This window comes from Hirundo rustica, chromosome 14, assembly GCF_015227805.2.
Source record: "Hirundo rustica isolate bHirRus1 chromosome 14, bHirRus1.pri.v3, whole genome shotgun sequence".
In the NCBI taxonomy this organism is placed as follows: Eukaryota; Metazoa; Chordata; class Aves; order Passeriformes; family Hirundinidae; genus Hirundo; species Hirundo rustica.
This window is the reverse complement of record NC_053463.1, coordinates 5722440-5738827: the sequence shown is the minus strand read 5'-3', so window position 1 is coordinate 5738827 and position 16388 is coordinate 5722440. Positions and strand designations below refer to the sequence as shown.

Sequence of the window (16388 nt, the reverse complement as noted above, 5' to 3'; positions counted from 1 at the left end):
CTGGCATGGATGGAGTCAAGTTTGGTTTGGAACTTCAGTGAGAATGGGTGAATTTCTCTCCTTTCTAAGGTGACTATGCCTCTGTGTACACCACAGTTCTTCAAAAATTTCCAAATGCAAGTTGTGGCTAGGAGAAGGGCTTTTGTTGGGTCTACCTTTATTTTTCTCTTCCTTTTGTTTTTGAGCAAAGCTGCTTATGGTTAAATAAGCTCCAGCCTCGCTAGAGTTGCCATGAAACAGCTTCTGAAATGGTCCAGGGTAAGATAGCCTCTAATTTCAGAAGCCTGCCCTGTCTGATGGTGCTGGTGAGTATTCTTCCACAGATTCTTCCACATCAAGTGCAGTGGTGAGAAGCCTCATCCATTAACAGTGGCCAGGAAAAATCAATGAGAAAGGTGATGGGGTGGTTTCCTTTTTTAATCCTTCATGATCTCTCATTTTTTGCTCTGAAATCCTTCCTTCCAAGGCACATTTGCGGGACCCTCTTTGTTATCCTAATGAGCCAGGCTCTGGAGAGTGATCGGTTCAACTCCTGGACCCCGGGGTGAGAGCCCAGGTCGGGAAGCGATGGATCGCAGGCAGATGAGTTTCATCCCTCTCTCTGGAGGAGTTCACAACCTCCTGCCTCACAGGTTCCTCTGAGCTCCTGCCAAGAGGAGCTGAAGGGGAAGGCCGGGCTTTAGGGGTAGGTGGGGATTGCCCTCAGAGACCCGAGGCAGGACCCCCGGGGGAAGAGCGGGGTGGGGGGATGCGGTTCCCAGCTGTTGAGCTCCAGCTGGGAGCAGGGGAAGGAGCTGGGGGGAAGCGCCTGGCGTGTGCGTGTGCGTGTGTGTTGTGTGTGGCGGGGGAGGGATGTGGATGAGGAGCGGGCTCTCTTTCTTTCTCTCGGGGCTCAGTTAATCCTGCTGCCAGGCGCTGCTCAGCGGCAGTCTCAGCGCTGGATCCGGAGCGGGGGAGACGCGCATCCCGAAGGCGCAGCGGAGGGGAGGCGAGAGAGGCAGCTAAAGAGAGCAGAGCGGGGGAAAAATCAAATCTATGCTCGGAACTGGGCTTCTTTTTCGCCAATGCAAAAGGGAATATGCAGCACATTTTTGCCTTCTTCTGCACCAGTTTCCTAGGGGCGGTGTTAGGGGCCAATTTCCCCAACAACATCCAGATAGGTGAGTGCGGGGCTGGGGGTGATGGTCGCTGATGAGTGGGTAGGGGTGGAGAGGGGGCGGCGGGGGAAAAGCGACCCGTTCGTGTGCTCGCAAAGGCACGATGTGTGCGTGTGTGTGTGCGTGTGTGTGTGTGTGTGTGAGAGAGAGAGCGAGGGGCTGAACTGCGAGGGCTGGATGTGCGCGCTGGTACCGGCTTTGCCGGAGCAGAGATGGATCAATTTGGCTTTGGGGGAGGGGTAGATTGGGAATAAATGCCTGCACACACACACCAACACACACCGACACACAGGGAGAAAAGTGCCTCCGAAATGGAGGAAGTATGGGAAAAAAAAAAAAAAAAAAAAAAAAAATCTGTTTCTTGCCCTGAGAAATGCCCGGGCTGCCATTGTGTGTTGCTGCATTTGCAAAATCGGCAGTTGCACGATACATTTTTGTGAGGATGCTCTCATCTGTAGGTAACTGGGACGGGAGGTAACAAACAGACGCTCTCTGTTGTTATTGCTAAAGAATAAGGGCAAAGCTGTTGGAAGAAGATCATGCGTTGAAGCCTCTTTCCATTTCATGCCACTTGCTTCCCCTGCACATCAGCAGTGCCTGTTTGATTCCTTCCTTCCCTCCCTGTAACTTCCCAGGGCTCCTCTCCCTCCTTCCCCGGATTTATTTTTACTCTCCCAATGATCTGTATTGGTGATCGTTTGTAACCTAGCCCCAAATTCCCTTCCCTTGCATGCCGGCTTTCCTTCCCGCCTCCCTTCTCTTTACAATGCCAATCAATCGCTAATCCACCAAGTTCAGGCAACTCCTGCCTGAGTCCAGCTGCACAATCAGTGCTTTTATTGCTGTGGATGTTGCATCCTTGTCTCCCTCCCTTCCTGTGTCCCCTTTACCCCAAATTTGTGCAAAATCCCAGATTTTTTTTTTGCCTTTCAACAAACGCAACTTGGCTACGAGCATCTGATTCCTCCGATATCCATGATTAGGCTGCGGGGTGGGAGGAACGGGGGAGGTGGGGGGATATTGATGCACAAATATCCCTTTTCACACAAGGAGATGCCCCCTCTACTAAAGATGTGCAAAGTGACGTTGATGGCAGGTCCTTGCCTGTTTGTTTCCTCAAGTCATCTTGGGCATTGATACTTTCTGCAGCTTTATTTTAATTCTCCCTTGTTGCTAAGTGCTTTGTTTCCCTCCTCCTGAAATGCCAATAGCAGCGCTCTCTTTAAATGCATATAGATTACAAGACAGGCTGAATTTAATAGCATCTTTCCGGAGGCTGTGAAGGGATCTGCTGCAAGCCGAGGTTCCTGCTGGGGGAGCAGCAGGAAACTTTTCCTGGGGCTGGGTTATCGCTGCACTTTGCTCCAGATCCATGGGGGAAGAGAGGCTCTGAGCTTAGGTCCAGCCTGGTCCCAGTTCCTACCCTGTTTGTGTAATTGTGTGGTTCTGGGCTTATCTGTACCTCTGTATAGGTTGATTCCTTTGAGGGCCAGCCCTTAAGTTTCCTGCCCAGTTTGAGTTTGGCCACTGTCACCTGTTAAATTCAGGGGTTTTCTGTGCAGCAAACCTCCAGGAGCAGCAGCAGTTTGGTGGCAGTCCCATGTCACCCTGGCTGTCACAGCCCTGTCCCCTGCTGGGCCAGGCTCAGTCCCACAGTGTGGGGGGACCCCTGCAACCCTCCCCTAGCAAACCTCTCCCCCCAGGCAGCAGGGCTTCAACTGAGCCTCATTAAAAGCAAGGAGAGGAAGGAAGGATCTCGTTCTTCCTTTACTGAGGTAACACTGACACCATTCCCACTCCTCCTGCTCGAAGTTACAGGGGGTGAGGAGATTGAGCTGCACCCCATGGATTATCCCCATCCTGCAGCTGCTCGGCCTGGGGATGCATCAGGGCTCCTCTGTGTGATCCAGGGTTACATAACAGACATATTGGGAAGGTTTTCTGCTCCCAGCCTGTCCTCAGTGGGCACGGAACCCTCGGGTCTTGTGTTCTGGAGGATTTCTGAGTTCAGAGACACTCCAAGGCTGTGGGGCTGTAGGCTCTGCTCGCAGGAATATTTTGGACTGGCGGTCTTTCTAATACGAATGTTCTTAAGACCTTTCTTCTTACGGTTCTGTTTTTCTCCCCAGGGGGGTTATTTCCTAATCAACAGTCCCAGGAACATGCGGCTTTTAGGTTTGCGCTGTCTCAGCTCACAGAACCCCCTAAGCTCCTTCCCCAGATCGACATTGTGAACATCAGTGACAGCTTTGAAATGACCTACACCTGTGAGTACCAGCACACACCGTGCTCTGCCTTACTTCGGGTTCTTTGTTCCTGACTTAGGTTTGTTTCCCATCTCAAATGTGGGACATCTTGCTCCAAGTGTGCAGCTCACCTTTGGGGTCCAGGCAAGAAAACCCCAAACGTACCGACAAAGGGTTTCTGGGTTGTTTTGGTTTGTGCTAAGGAATAGGGGTGAGGTAGTGCTGCAGTCTTGTGTTTCCCTTTCCATTGCATCCACAGTGGTATACACCCACCAGCATTTCATTTCCTCTTGTTTCGCTAACCTCTGCCCAATTCATTACATTGAGGTTTCATCCCCATATTTCCCGTAGCTGTGATGCACAACAAAGACACCCCTTTCCACCCACAAGTGCACAGAAGTCTCAGCTTAGTGTGAACAGCTTCTTCCTCAGCCCCAGTTTAACCATCTGTCCTTGTACTTTAAGAAAGACCTAGCAGAAACCAGCAGCTTGGTGCAAGTGGAATCTAAATCCACAATAAGGGCATGCCTAATAATGACAGAGAGGTAAGAGAGTTCTAGTTTCAAGAAATCCCTTCACTGGCTCTAAAAACAGATGTTAAAGAATGAGTGTGCACCGCAGAATTGAACTCAAGGTGCATCTGCACCTGGCTAAAGCACAGCAGACTGGCTCTACTCATTAGATGATTTTGGGAAAAAAAACCCTGGCTGCTAGGTAAAGCCAAGGTTAGCAGCAACAAACAAGATCAGGAGGAGGAAACCGAATGAAAACTGAACCCATGACACAACCCTGTGGTTGCTGTGGCAGCCTTTGCTCTCCTTGGAGCACAGGATGCAGTGCTGTGGGTGAAGGGCTTGTGCCAGCAGGGTGTGATGCACAAAGAATTCTTTGGTTTGACCTGGTGTCAGACACAGCTGCTGACACTTTCTGAGCCTGTGTGCATGTTTGGGGGCTCTCAGGAGAGGCTGGAGGAAGCCTTCCCTTCGTAGAGCCTGTTGGATTGCTGTTGGCTGGCGTCTGTAGTGTCCTCTTGAGTCACTGAAACATCCCCCCTGCAGTTTAGTTGTGTGGGATAGAGGCGAACACAAACTGTTCTCTCTGCTCAGAAATGCACAGAAGGGATCTCCTGGAAGAAAGAGCCAGGAGGAGAATTAATGAGGGTTTTTGAAGGAAAAAAACCACAACATATAAAGTTGTGATATTTTCTGTTGGAGGGTTTGCAAATACAAGATTTCAGGAATTTCTTGCCCAGTACGATGTAGGAGAGAGAAGTAACAGTTTGGCCACACTTTTCTTTGCAGTATCTAATGGCATACCTAAAGATTTTCTGTTTTCCTTAATATCCTTCTATTTGCCAACTACAAGGTTTCCATCAAGGAAGAGCAACTACTTCAGCTCTATCCAATGGCATTTTCTTGGCAGGAAAACCAGACAAATAGAAGAAAAAAGCCAGACCTTGTATCTATCAAGGGAAACCGTCACCCACCTGGGGTAGAGTTGCTGACTGTGGCTGGGGATGAGCTATTTCAGAGCTGATAGCAGGAAGAAAGCAGAAACTGCAAGAATGTCGCTCAGATAAATTCTCCATCTGCACACGGCTTCCCCTCCCTCTCCATGCCTGCCACTAATGGTTTTGTTTACGGCTTTGATGGCAGGACCATGGCACAAGTTATGCTTCAGAAACCTGTCATTAGTACTGCGGGGGCAGGGGTGGTCTCACAAAAGCTGAATGGAAGCAAGGCAGCCTCCCAAAGGATGTTATATTTGAGCTCTATGTAGGGCACATTGTCCTAGATCAGACCAGCAGAGCACTCTGCACAGTCCAACTTCACTTGTCCTGGTTTTGCTTTTCTTATAATTAAAAACTTCCTAAGTTCCTCCAGACTATGGAAGACGGCATTTGTTTTGGAAGCACAAAAGAAGGTGTTATTCCATGTACCCCAGGGGTGAAAAGAAAATCCCATCCTAAAGAAAACAGGCCATTAGGAGACCTGATTTTAGTACTCTCGAGCTGAAGTGAAACTTTTGTCAGGAATTAGCTCATTCTTCATCTTCCAGCTAATTCCTTGCCTGGCTGCCAAGACTAGATATCAGCAGAAAGATCTGTTTATTTGGAGAGAATAAAAACCCTGCCCACACAGTGGTCCTTATCTTCTGAGAAAAGACTGGCCGTGCTACCAGTTAAAAGTACCAGGTTTTGTTCCCATGGAGATGGAGAACACGGCATTTCCTTGCCATTGGCATTACCTGCTTCTGTGGCAGTTAAGTCAAGGGTGTTTGGACCCTGGGAACCTGATGCTTCCCCTGTCTGGCTCTCCAGCAGGACATCTGAGCAAGACTAGTAGGTCCCAGCTCCACTGCAGATCCCTCTTCGTGCTGGGATCCAGCGTGCTAAACATAGTCCTTATGGCAAGTGTGTGAAACACAGAACAGATATTAAGAATCACTGGTGACAGCAGGAGCAAAACACTCACAGCCAGATGTGAGGGAACACAAGCTTTGCAGCTTAAGAGAGATCTGCAAATTCCTGTCCCTGAAAGGTCCACAGTGGATGGGAGCACTGTGTGCTGCTTGACAGCAGAGGAATGAGAGGTTTCTTGCTTGAGTCAACCTGTGCTGGGAACAGCTTTCTCCTATTCTTCATCTCAGCCTCCAGCCGTGCACAGCGTAACGCACATCCCCGTCCTGTGCAGAGCCCGGCTCCTCAGGGAATATGAGTCGTTTCAGCCACAGCTCCATAGCTTTATTTAATTTCTGGTGCAGAGATTCCTGCTTTCAGCCTTTGGCTGAGGTCCCCAGGTGAGCCTGGCAGCACTGAGGCTGCTCTGGCTGTCCTGAGAAGAGGACGGCTCAGCGACAGCCTGAGCTGGGGGCTGTGCCCCTGGAGCAGGGCTCACACCAGGTGAGTCACCAGCTCGGTAAATCTGCCCCTGCAAAACTCAGGCTGCTTTACAGGGATGACCAGTGACTCAAATAACCCCTGTTCATCACCGAGCCCTGCAGCTTTGCCGAGGCAGCCACCAGATTTTGTGTGCTTGGGTGCTGGGCTGCTGGCAAGAGGCATTCAGGAGCCGCACACCTGAAACACAGGGGTCTGCACAGGATAGCAACAGGATTTTGCAGCTGCAAGAAAACTTGTGAAGAGGCTGAAAAACAATGAATTATTTATCCCTCTCCTTCCCTGCATGCACGGACACAGTTACTGTGGGGTACTCATACCGAGTATATGCTGTGGGTGCTGCTAGAATATCAACAGTTGAATCTGTTCTGCAAATTAGAAAATGAACATGTAGTATGGATTCTGTTCATATTTTATTAAGGCCTCCAAGCACCAATTAGAGAGGGATTTGTAGTGATCACTCACTCTGTGCTTATGTTCTTATCAATAGCAGCAAGCTTACATCCAGATCAGCTATGAAATGAAGTCTTTTTCTTCTTTTCCTTGGATACTTACATATATAGATAGAGTATTTATAGAAATTGCTTTTTATCTCCCAAATTACCTCTCAGAGATAGGAAGGAATAGGCAAGCATTGAATGTTCTCAAATGAGGATCTAAATTTGGTTTAATTAAACAATTATTGTGTGTTTAATTTAAAGGAAGTTTCTTTGTTGACAAACATATGATGGTCGCCATTTCTTGTAAAGGTGTTGCTGTAATTATTCCAGCAGTAATCAATTAGAATGCAATTTTTATAATTAAACTTCCACAGTCTAAATAAGCCTAGCCCTGTAATAGCTGTAGTGTTTCTAGACTTGTTTTTATTTTTGCAGTGTCAGAAAACTCATGCAAGTGCTTTGGGATTTTTCACTTTTCCCTGCAGAGCTCAGGATGCTTGCTATGACTATTTAATGTGAGTTAAGCCAACAGAACCATGGATTTAATGATCAGATGCAGTCTGATTAATACAACACAGGTACTACAAGGAGATACATCTCCTTGGATTATGTAACAGGAAAAGATGTGATGCGGACAGATGAATCACGGAGCATCAGCTCACGTTAGATCAACCTGAGGTTAAGGTTGCTCAGTTTTGGGCAGGGATGGGCTGTAGCTTTCTAGACTGTGTGTGTTTGTTCAGTGAGATGCCAGCAGCTTGGAGTATGCTGATGGGTGAAATCCTGCCAAACAGGAGGGAGCAGGTCCTGGAGGCGACATCAGTCCCCTGTGCCCCAACAGAGCCCCCGGGGTGGGCGCTGGGTGCTCAGTGATCACCACTGAAGAGGGCAGGAGCTTGTCCCGTATGATTTCCCCATGAAGGAAAAGCATTTAGAACATGATTGCTGAGCCATTTCCTCAGCTATGGCTGCAGGTTGTCTGTCTGCCTCCAGAGCTCTGGGCATGGAGGATTTTTGGCAAATGAGGATGGATCCCATCAGCAGGGACACTGATGGGGCTCCCCTTGTCACAGCCCTGCGAGAGGCTGGCACCACACCTCAGGAGCAGGGTCCCACAGTCTGGTGTGTCCATCTCTTCCAAGGCCATGGGGGCACTTATTCCTTGCACAACTATTTTTTGTGTATTTAATATTTTTTTTTTAATCCTGGGTGGTGGGAGAGTTGCCTGGGGAGAAAAGCAGATATGACGCCATAAGGAAAGGGAGGAATAAGGGGAATTTCACACCTGCAAATCTATCTGCTCATCTGGAAAGGATCCCAGCACTGGTGACAAGCAGAAAAGAGTGAAGAAGTAGAATTTGGGCTCTGCAGTAGGCAGAGAAGGGGTTTGAGAAACAGTGAGCAGCACAGGCCAGACCTGTCCATTGTATGATAGTCACAGCTTCCACTCACAGCTTATCTCCTCTTCTCTAAAAATAAAGTCTTTTCATGTGATAGGGATTCTACTAGGCCAGAAACAGACAGGCTTTACTTCTTGGCATTATTAGCAAGGTGAGAGCAGAAATCTTCATGTGACTGCAAGGAAGGCAGCGTGGGGAAGTGTGCTGCTCATTTCCAAAACTGGTGGGAATTTTTAGATATATACATTTACATTTCCCTTAATAGGGTTAGAGCCCCAGAGGCAGCAGCTCTCTGCCACCAGAAACGGAAAAAGTCCCAGTTAGCTTCAGTAACACGTGGAGCTCAGAGCAAACACAAAACCAACATGCTCCTTAAAGAGGCAATAAGTCAGGGAGACTTTAATATTCTGAAGATCCAAATTCTCCAGGGAGCGGTATTAACGCGAGCCTGAAGACAAAGATGCATTTATTTCAACTGCGTTCCTTTAAAGAAAGGTTTTATTTCTCTTACTTTAGTTGCGTACAAATGAAACAGGGCACTGTTTTCCGCAGTGAGAAGTTCCATGCGAAATCCTTTGGTGGCACCTGAGGAAGCCAGGGGTCAGGCAAGATGCAGAACGGAGGCCAAACCAAGACATTTGCAATCCACCGTCATTCCAACAAAAAATATCTCAAAATGGTAGGGAATTATTGGAGCAATAACAGTGTGGTATCCAGCAGAAACTGCTCGCTGCTCACCTGCTGCAGTGATCGCTCGTTAGCTTAAACAGTAACAGAGTCTCCAGCTGATTTTCTCACGCTGCCATTTTAGCAGCCACCCACTTGTCCCCTCTGGGGCACTCAAAAAAAACCACCCCCAACAAAACAACACAAAAAGACAAAAAGCTCTTGAAATGTTGATTCTTTTTATTGACGTAGATCAGTTATTTTCCCTGTTGTCTGCAAACCCAACCCTGCCAATCCTCACCCAGGGCTGCAGTTCAGATATGCTTATGCTTCGCCAGACTGAGTGACCCCTCGAGGAAGCAGCAGTGAGAGGCAATGAAGAAGTGAGTGACAGCTAAAAATTGCCATATCTTGGCTTCCATAAGAGGGTCTTTTCGTTCTTTGATTTTATTTGTTTTTGACAGGGTGGAGGAGTGCAAAAGGAAACAACTGATGTCTAAGATTGAGTTGTACTGATGGCAGGATTCTCGTGTGGCTGTGGCATATGTGTCTGCATTTCTCTATGTGCTACAGGAGTCTTGGCTTTGATTTCCTAAGTGAGATCCTGCCACTATGCTAATGGACATGAAGTGGGAGAGAGATGAAGGTTGAGGGCTGGAGGTCAGAGGAGAGAAACAGAAACCTCTGTAAGTAATCTGAATGCAGAGTGTGGGAGAATCTCTCATGAAGTCGAGGGCTATTTCTCACCTCCCCGCCCTCGCAAACACTTTGCTTTGATCTTTGCTAGCAGTGAGCTTCGAGAAGCAAAAGGCATCAGTGATTACACAGATGCAGACGTGGTTTTTCTCCTGCTGGCCTGCCAACATCCCCTGAACACCCTGAGCCTTGTTGGCTTTCCTTCCACGCAGCACCCACATCCCGTTCAGCGCCATCCCGCAGAAGGAGAACAGCACTGCTGTTCTGGCAGGTAAACTGCAGAAAATGTTAACCAGCACGCCTGGGAGCTTGTGAGGAAAGCACAGGCAAGCAAAGTCCAACAGAGAGCACACAGGGACGGAGGAGGAAGGAACCTTGGAGTAGGAGACAAGGCAAGGGAAAGGGGAAGGCAGCAGCTCCGGGCTGTGGATGTGCAATAAGAAAGAGTTTTCCCTTGTCTCTCTTCTCAGCCCTCAGCTAAGCAAGGGAAGGTTTTTCTTCCTGAGGGCTCTGCCTCCTTCTGCTCAAATCTAAACTGGAGCTGATGGTCAGCACCACAGCTCAGGTTACTCCTGCCCTCACCTTCCCACAGGTGAAGGACCATGGTCACGTATTGGGAGTGTTTGGCCAGGGAAAAGGGAGGCAGATGCAGTGGGGTGAAGGTGAGCTGGGCAGGAGGCTCCTGTCAGAGCCATGGCAGGGGAGGCTGGGGGTGAGCACCCCTTTGGTGCCTGTCAGGGACCCAGGGCAGCAGGGAAACGGGGCAGCTCTGAGGCACCTGCCCTGTGCCTGCAGGGGCTGAGCAGCACAGAAAGAGGCCTGGCCTGCAGGGAGTTCAGGAGAAATGTCTCTGTGCAGAAGGTGATTAATGTCTCTAATGAACTACCAAAGGAAGTAACAGAAAACTAAACCACACACGGCCGCAGTGGGGGAAGGGGTGAGGAGATGGTGCTGTTGCAGGAGAGGAGGAGGCAGGGAGCGGTGCAGCCCAGGCAGCAACGCTGTTCCCAGCTCACTGTCCCAGAAAAACAGCAGCTGTCCCCAGCCTGTCCCCAGCAAAGGCAGATCTGAGTGCTTTTCACGGATTTAAACAGAATTAATTCAATCTTCCAGCCTGTCTTCATTCTGGGGCCTCCTGCTCAGCCCATTGTGGCTGTGCCAGAACCCACTGTCAAGGTGTGGGGATGGCAATCGGGGAGTGCCTGTGCTCCTGTCCTGTGGGGAGAGCGGATCCCACTGCCAGGGAACTGATCTCAGGTCCCAGGAGTCTGGGACCTGCAGTAGCCTTGTCTGAGAGTCGTGAAGAATCATCATTTGTTTGGGAACCTGCAAGAAATGTGTGAATGAAGTCAGGTGGATTTCTAACATTGAGTCATTTATATCACAACATCCTCCACCTCAGCAGCCTCGTGTGCCAGACTCTCAGAGACCTCGGGGGGAGCAGATACCTCCCCTGAACCCACAGAGCCCCAAACAGTCCCAGGGCATGCAGGTCACCCATCCACAGCCACACACAGACTGAAAATCAGCCCTTTGTGTTCCCAGACATGCCTATGTCTATGTGCTGATGCTCTGAGGGCAGTGAATTCACTGTGCAGCCCTCAGGTGGGGCGTGAGCCAGCTCCTGCATTCCCAACCCTGCTTCCAGAGCAACCACACACCTTCAGAGATGAGCCCTTCCCCAAAAAGCCCATTCCATTTCTTGTTCTGGAGAAACAAGCACTGCTTTGGGGTACAGGCTTGTTCTGTCCAAGAGGAAACTTCTCATTCCATCGTCACTGTTTTTGTGGGGCTTAGCAGTCACACTGCGTTGGAAGTGCCAACACTCAGCATCTCACACAGCAGCTCTCAGTGACCATTCTCAAACTTCTCTTCTTTGTTTGAGAATATTTAGCCCATCAAAGCTTGCCCTTGAGTCCTCACGTGTGCCCACATGTCCCCTAATTGAACTTTTCCTTCCTCTGCAAAGTACCAGGCAAAGCAACAGAATTGTGTTGATCCTGGCTTAGTTTACCATGAGACTTTGGGAGGCAGGAGGATGAATCCCATCCCAGAGCATCTGCAGCTGCATTATGCTCTTCTGGTAATTCCTCAATACTCTGCTGAAGGTGACATCTCAGCAGTATCAAACATTTTGCTGCTCTCCCTGCGAGCAGCCTGTAAAGGCTTTGATAAAAGCAGGCATCACACTGCAAACAGGCTCTTCGCAGTTGTGCTATTCTGATGTATTGCTGAGAAGTGAAGAAAACATATGTTCATGGCACAGAAACTGCTCTGCTCAGGTTCTCCTTCTGCATTTCGGTACCGCACTGCAGTGGCCCCCCAAGGGCAGGGGCCTGGCATTGTCCTGTGATGTGCTTTTATCCTCTTGGCCTCTTCTGTTTCTCACTTTCCATGGGCTTGCTGCTGGCAGGAGGGTTTGCAGTGCTCCGACAGCCGTGCCTGGCTTTGCTTTTGCAGTCTTTATGCAGATCTCTTTCTCCCTCTTCCCGGTGATACATCCTGGCTGATAGTGCCTGTCCCTAGGGCTGGGCTCTGGGGGAGTCATGGGGTTGGTATTGTCAGGTGAGGAATGCCTTCAGATGCTGTGGTATTTCCAAAACAGCACACGGGGGTTGTCTGAGCAAGTCCCACTAACTCAAACGAGAAGACCACAGTTGTGTAGCACTGGAACAAACAATCTTGTGGGAAATAAAACAACTCCCGTTGCTTGGTCTGGGAAAAAAAAAAATAAGTAATTTCTACAGTGGCATCCTATAACATCTGAGACAAATTAGACCCAGAGCTCTAGATCAAAGCACACCTGAAAATCTTGGGACATTCTGAGTCCCATCCCAATCTGTCAGGAGTTCTAATTGCCATTTGGCAGCAATCTCAGAGGAGTTGGAGAGCAATGTGTGCTCAGGTTTCCTGTTTCAAGCCCGTCTCAGGACACAAAGTAAAAGTGAATCCAAACTAGCAAGTCGATAGCAAGTCGAGCAGAACCGCTTTAAAAACAAACAGGGGGAAACCAAAACCAAAACCAAAACCAAACAAACAAAAAAAGCCATCCCCAGGGCTGTGGAGTGAAATCTAGAGCAGCGTTGTGGAGGCTGGGGGTAGAGGGAATTGGGGCCGAGACAGTCAGGTACTGCATCCTGCAGTGGGACCACGGGAGACTTTGGAGAAGGTGTGTTCATCTCATCCGAGGTGTGTTCATCTCATCCAAGGCGTGTTTGTCTCATCCAAGGTGTGCTTATCTCATCCGAGGTGTGTTCATCTCATCCAAGGCGTGTTTGTCTCATCCAAGGCGTGTTTGTCTCATCCGAGGTGTGTTCATCTCATCCAAGGCGTGTTCGTCTCATCCAAGGCGTGTTTCTCATCCGAGGTGTGCTGTCTCAGCTGTGCAGAGGAATGAGGTGTGTGGCTGTAGAACAAGGGGTGCCTGTGCCACAGGATGATTCATGTCCAGAGCACACGAGGTGCTGCAGAGGTGTGGCACACAGGGGTGAGGTTTTTACCCCTAGATATCCTTGCCTGTAGGCAATACAGCAAATCCTTCACTTTCAACAACAGCAAATTTACGTTTAAAAAAAAAAGGCTTCATCAAAGGGAAATTGCACTTGACAGTCTCCCTTCAGCCACTGGAGAGCAGCAAGCAGACAGGAGCAGGAGGTTCCTTCCCATCCCTTGCTGCCTGGTGTTCTGTGGTTTTGGCATTGCAAAAATGGGAAGCATCTGTGAGCCCTTTGGATCACAAATGGATCTGGGAGCCTGCTACTTCTGCTAACAACTCATTTATTATCAGGCAGCAGAGAGTTTCTTCGGAGCCAGCGCAATCCATCATTTCTTAAAGACGCTATGTGAGACTGAAAGAATTTGAGAGTTGGCACCTGGAACCCAGTAATGAGTCCATTTTTGGGAAGAACTCTCCTTCCTCACTTCCTCGCTAAGATTTCTTTTTCCCAGCTTCAGGAAAAAAGGGAGAAGGATGTTCAGCAGCATCTGAGAAGTTGCTCTGAGAAGTTCAAGAGCATCCCTGCTCTGAAAAATTCCTTGGGAGATGCTTCTCTCCAACTTCTCCTTTGCTTCTCCATCCATGAGAATAGAGTATTTTGCCCAAATACTGATGCAGGGAAGGTGAAGAGGCTGTTCCAGCCCCCTTGCATGGAGCCCATCTCTGTAACTCCAGGCAGGCTAAGTCTGCCATGCACAATATCCCACCCACAGGCAGCACCTGCTGCTGCCTGGCCTGGTTTTTGTGCTGCTTCAACACAGAGCCGCTTCCTCTGCCATGTCAACCCATTTGTTTCCCCAGAGTCTGGTACTGCACTGTGGGCTGTGGGGCCACCCTGCAGCCCTAAACAAGTCTCTGCAGCCAGAGACCTACAGTCAAAGCAGCTCTGCCAAAGGGCATTTTCCCTCAGGCACTGAGCGAGGGTGCCGTGGTGTTTGTCGTCTGTGCAGATGTGGGCACCCCAAACCCAACCCTCCTTTCCTTTAGACAGCAGTGATGTGATGAAAGCCCATTTAATTCTGTTCTTTGAACTATGCTATGAGCTCACACCAGTGTTTTGGGACGCTCTTATCTCCTGGCTGCTTAAAATCCTGGGCTCACAATGTTCTTCAAGGGAATTTGCTGTCAGCATTTTGATGCAATATGTGCTGGATGTGCAGGGAGCCCAGATGACGGGGCTCTGTGACCCTCTGCAGACATTTTTCTCAGCTTTGATGTTCAGTTGGTTGATGTGGTTTAATCCTTCTTCTTCTACTAAGGAATTGCTCTAAGAAAATACAATATTTGTTCTAATTTTGGTTTTGTATTTAACATCTTTTCTATGTGTTGGGGAATCAGGGGTACACATAAGTGGTTCTGCACTATAAATTCCCTGGATTGTGTATCAAGCCTTTTCTAAAGCAGGTTCACTTGATCCAAAGAAACTCAAGGGGATTTCTGACCTGTCATGCCATTGTCTTTACCTTTCCTGCAGACTTTTCCCAGCAACATTATGCTCCATCCTGATTTTAGCTCATTTTTCCCTTCCTTGCAGCAGGATTTTCCTCTTGGCTGTTCTGCACCAGTCTGTGCCTCCAACCATGCCAAGCCTCATGCCCGAGATGTTGTGACTTTCTCATGGCTGTTGTGTTTTGTACTGTTCACCTGTTGCATCTCCCTCTTGTCAGGATTTTATTAAGCTGTCATAGGAGTATTTCAGCCTTATGTTTGTTTATCAAATATTTGGGGTCTTGATTGTTAGCTTAGGTCCCTAGGTACCCCAAAAAATCAGATTTTAAAGGCATTTTAGTGTTTACTGATCCTTTGAAGAGCACCAGTACCTAACTGTGCTATAGAGTGTTCTGAGTGATGCTAAGTGTTCTTGTGCATCTCTTTCACCTGTAGCTCTAATAGAATTATTATTTTATTCAAGCTCTCCCCCCCCTTTTTTTTTTTTTTTTTAAATGAACGAGCAAGCCAAAACCAGAATTGTATTTCAATTATTTTTTTTTTCATGGAAGGCATGAATTTCAGCTGTCCTGTTCTGTGGTGGTGCTGCAGGACAGGCTCTAACAGCAGCCAAACTCCCACGGTCCACCTTCCTCCTGCCCACACGTGGATGAACCCCAACTCCGGCTGTTTCTGGCTCTGCTTCTGTCTTTGGGTGACAAGGGGAAGGGGCAGTGCTGGCAGGTCCCAGCCGGGCTGTGCTGTTCTGGGGGGTGTACTCAGCTCCTCCTCTCTGCCTTGGTTTGTCACAGGGCTGTGGGATACCTCTTGTGGGAGCTGATCCCTTTCCCCAGATCCTCGTCTCTCCCAGAGCGAGATTTTTGCCTCGGTACTGTGCATCGGTCTTGCACCTTGTTTTCTGTTCTGTCAGAGATATGTCCTGCCAAGATCAGATGGCTGAGGAGCGTGAATGGTTTCTTCATGTAATTTCTTTCCTCAAGAAGCGAGAGGGAAATAAAACGTGCAAGGGGACACACTAAGACGTCAACGGTTAAAAAAACATAAAAATCTTGAAAAGGGCGTATTGAGTTACAGGCAAGTGGTAGAATCAGGCACAGATGATAAATGAGAGCTGAAGGCTTGTGGCAAGCGCATTAGAGGGAGCATCTAACGAGCTCCTTTACCAGCATGTGTTGCAGCTCAATCCCAGCCGCAGAGAGCAGCTGAAGCGAGCAGTGAGATGTCTCCTCTGATCCCGCGCCCCATCGCTCTCGCCGTGGGGTCTGCAGTCCCTGCAGGCACCAGCACAAACTCTGAGGTCCCAAGGGAGCAGTGCCTGGTGCTTTGGACAGTGTCAGCTTTTCTGCAAAGAGTGAAAGGCTAATCACTTCCCAGACATGTCCTGAAGTTAAGGGAGACTTTGACTTCCAGCCTCAAGTGACCGCCCTGTGCCTTTGAGACTTCGGCTGTGCCTGGAGCTCTTCCTCTTGTGTGTGAGACCGCATGTGGAAGGGTGGCTTTAGGGAGAAGTCGTGTTTTAAGGGGATTTGGGATACTGTCCCATCCTGTTTTCCAGTTTTAGGGTTGTTTGCTCTCAGGATTTTTTCCCAGTGAGATTGGACAGTGGTATTAATGAGGCACAGCAAAGCCAGGATAAGAATACCTGGATTCTTTCTGATCCTGCTGGAAAAATCTGGATGCTCAAAAGGCAGGATGTGCTTATTGTGGCTGCCAGTGTTGATAAATAACTGGGGAGACCTGAGTGAGCACTTGCCATAGGAGAGGACACGGCTTTGAATTTCTGTTCAGACCCACACTGGACTCATTTTCTTGCTTAGGCCCATTTTTTTAGTCCCTCCTCCTAATGAACGTGACCCCCCTTTGTGTAGGTCCACAGATCCTCAGCAAGTGGGAATGGCTGGCTGGTGGACACCCAGAGCTCCCCCATGTCTGCTGGCAC

At 48.9% G+C, this 16388-nt stretch overlaps 1 protein-coding gene across 4 annotated transcripts in view; it reads left to right on the top strand.

Annotated features, from left to right (window-relative positions):
* The first annotated feature begins 645 nt into the window (after window positions 1-645).
* Window positions 646-16388, top strand: part of GRIA1 (glutamate ionotropic receptor AMPA type subunit 1) — a 118885-nt gene continuing 103142 nt past the window's right edge. For 2 of the 4 annotated variants that reach the window (XR_005703118.2, XM_040077929.2), the window contains exons 1-2: window positions 883-1160; window positions 3287-3424. Coding sequence is in view for 3 of the 4 variants with exons in the window: in XM_040077929.2 (XP_039933863.1) it covers window positions 1079-1160; window positions 3287-3424 (220 nt within the window). In the remaining variant the exon portion in view is untranslated. Of the gene's footprint in view, window positions 686-843; window positions 1161-3286; window positions 3425-16388 lie in introns of those variants that run through there. The other 2 variants (XM_040077928.2, XM_058422432.1) reach the window with 2 other exon arrangements.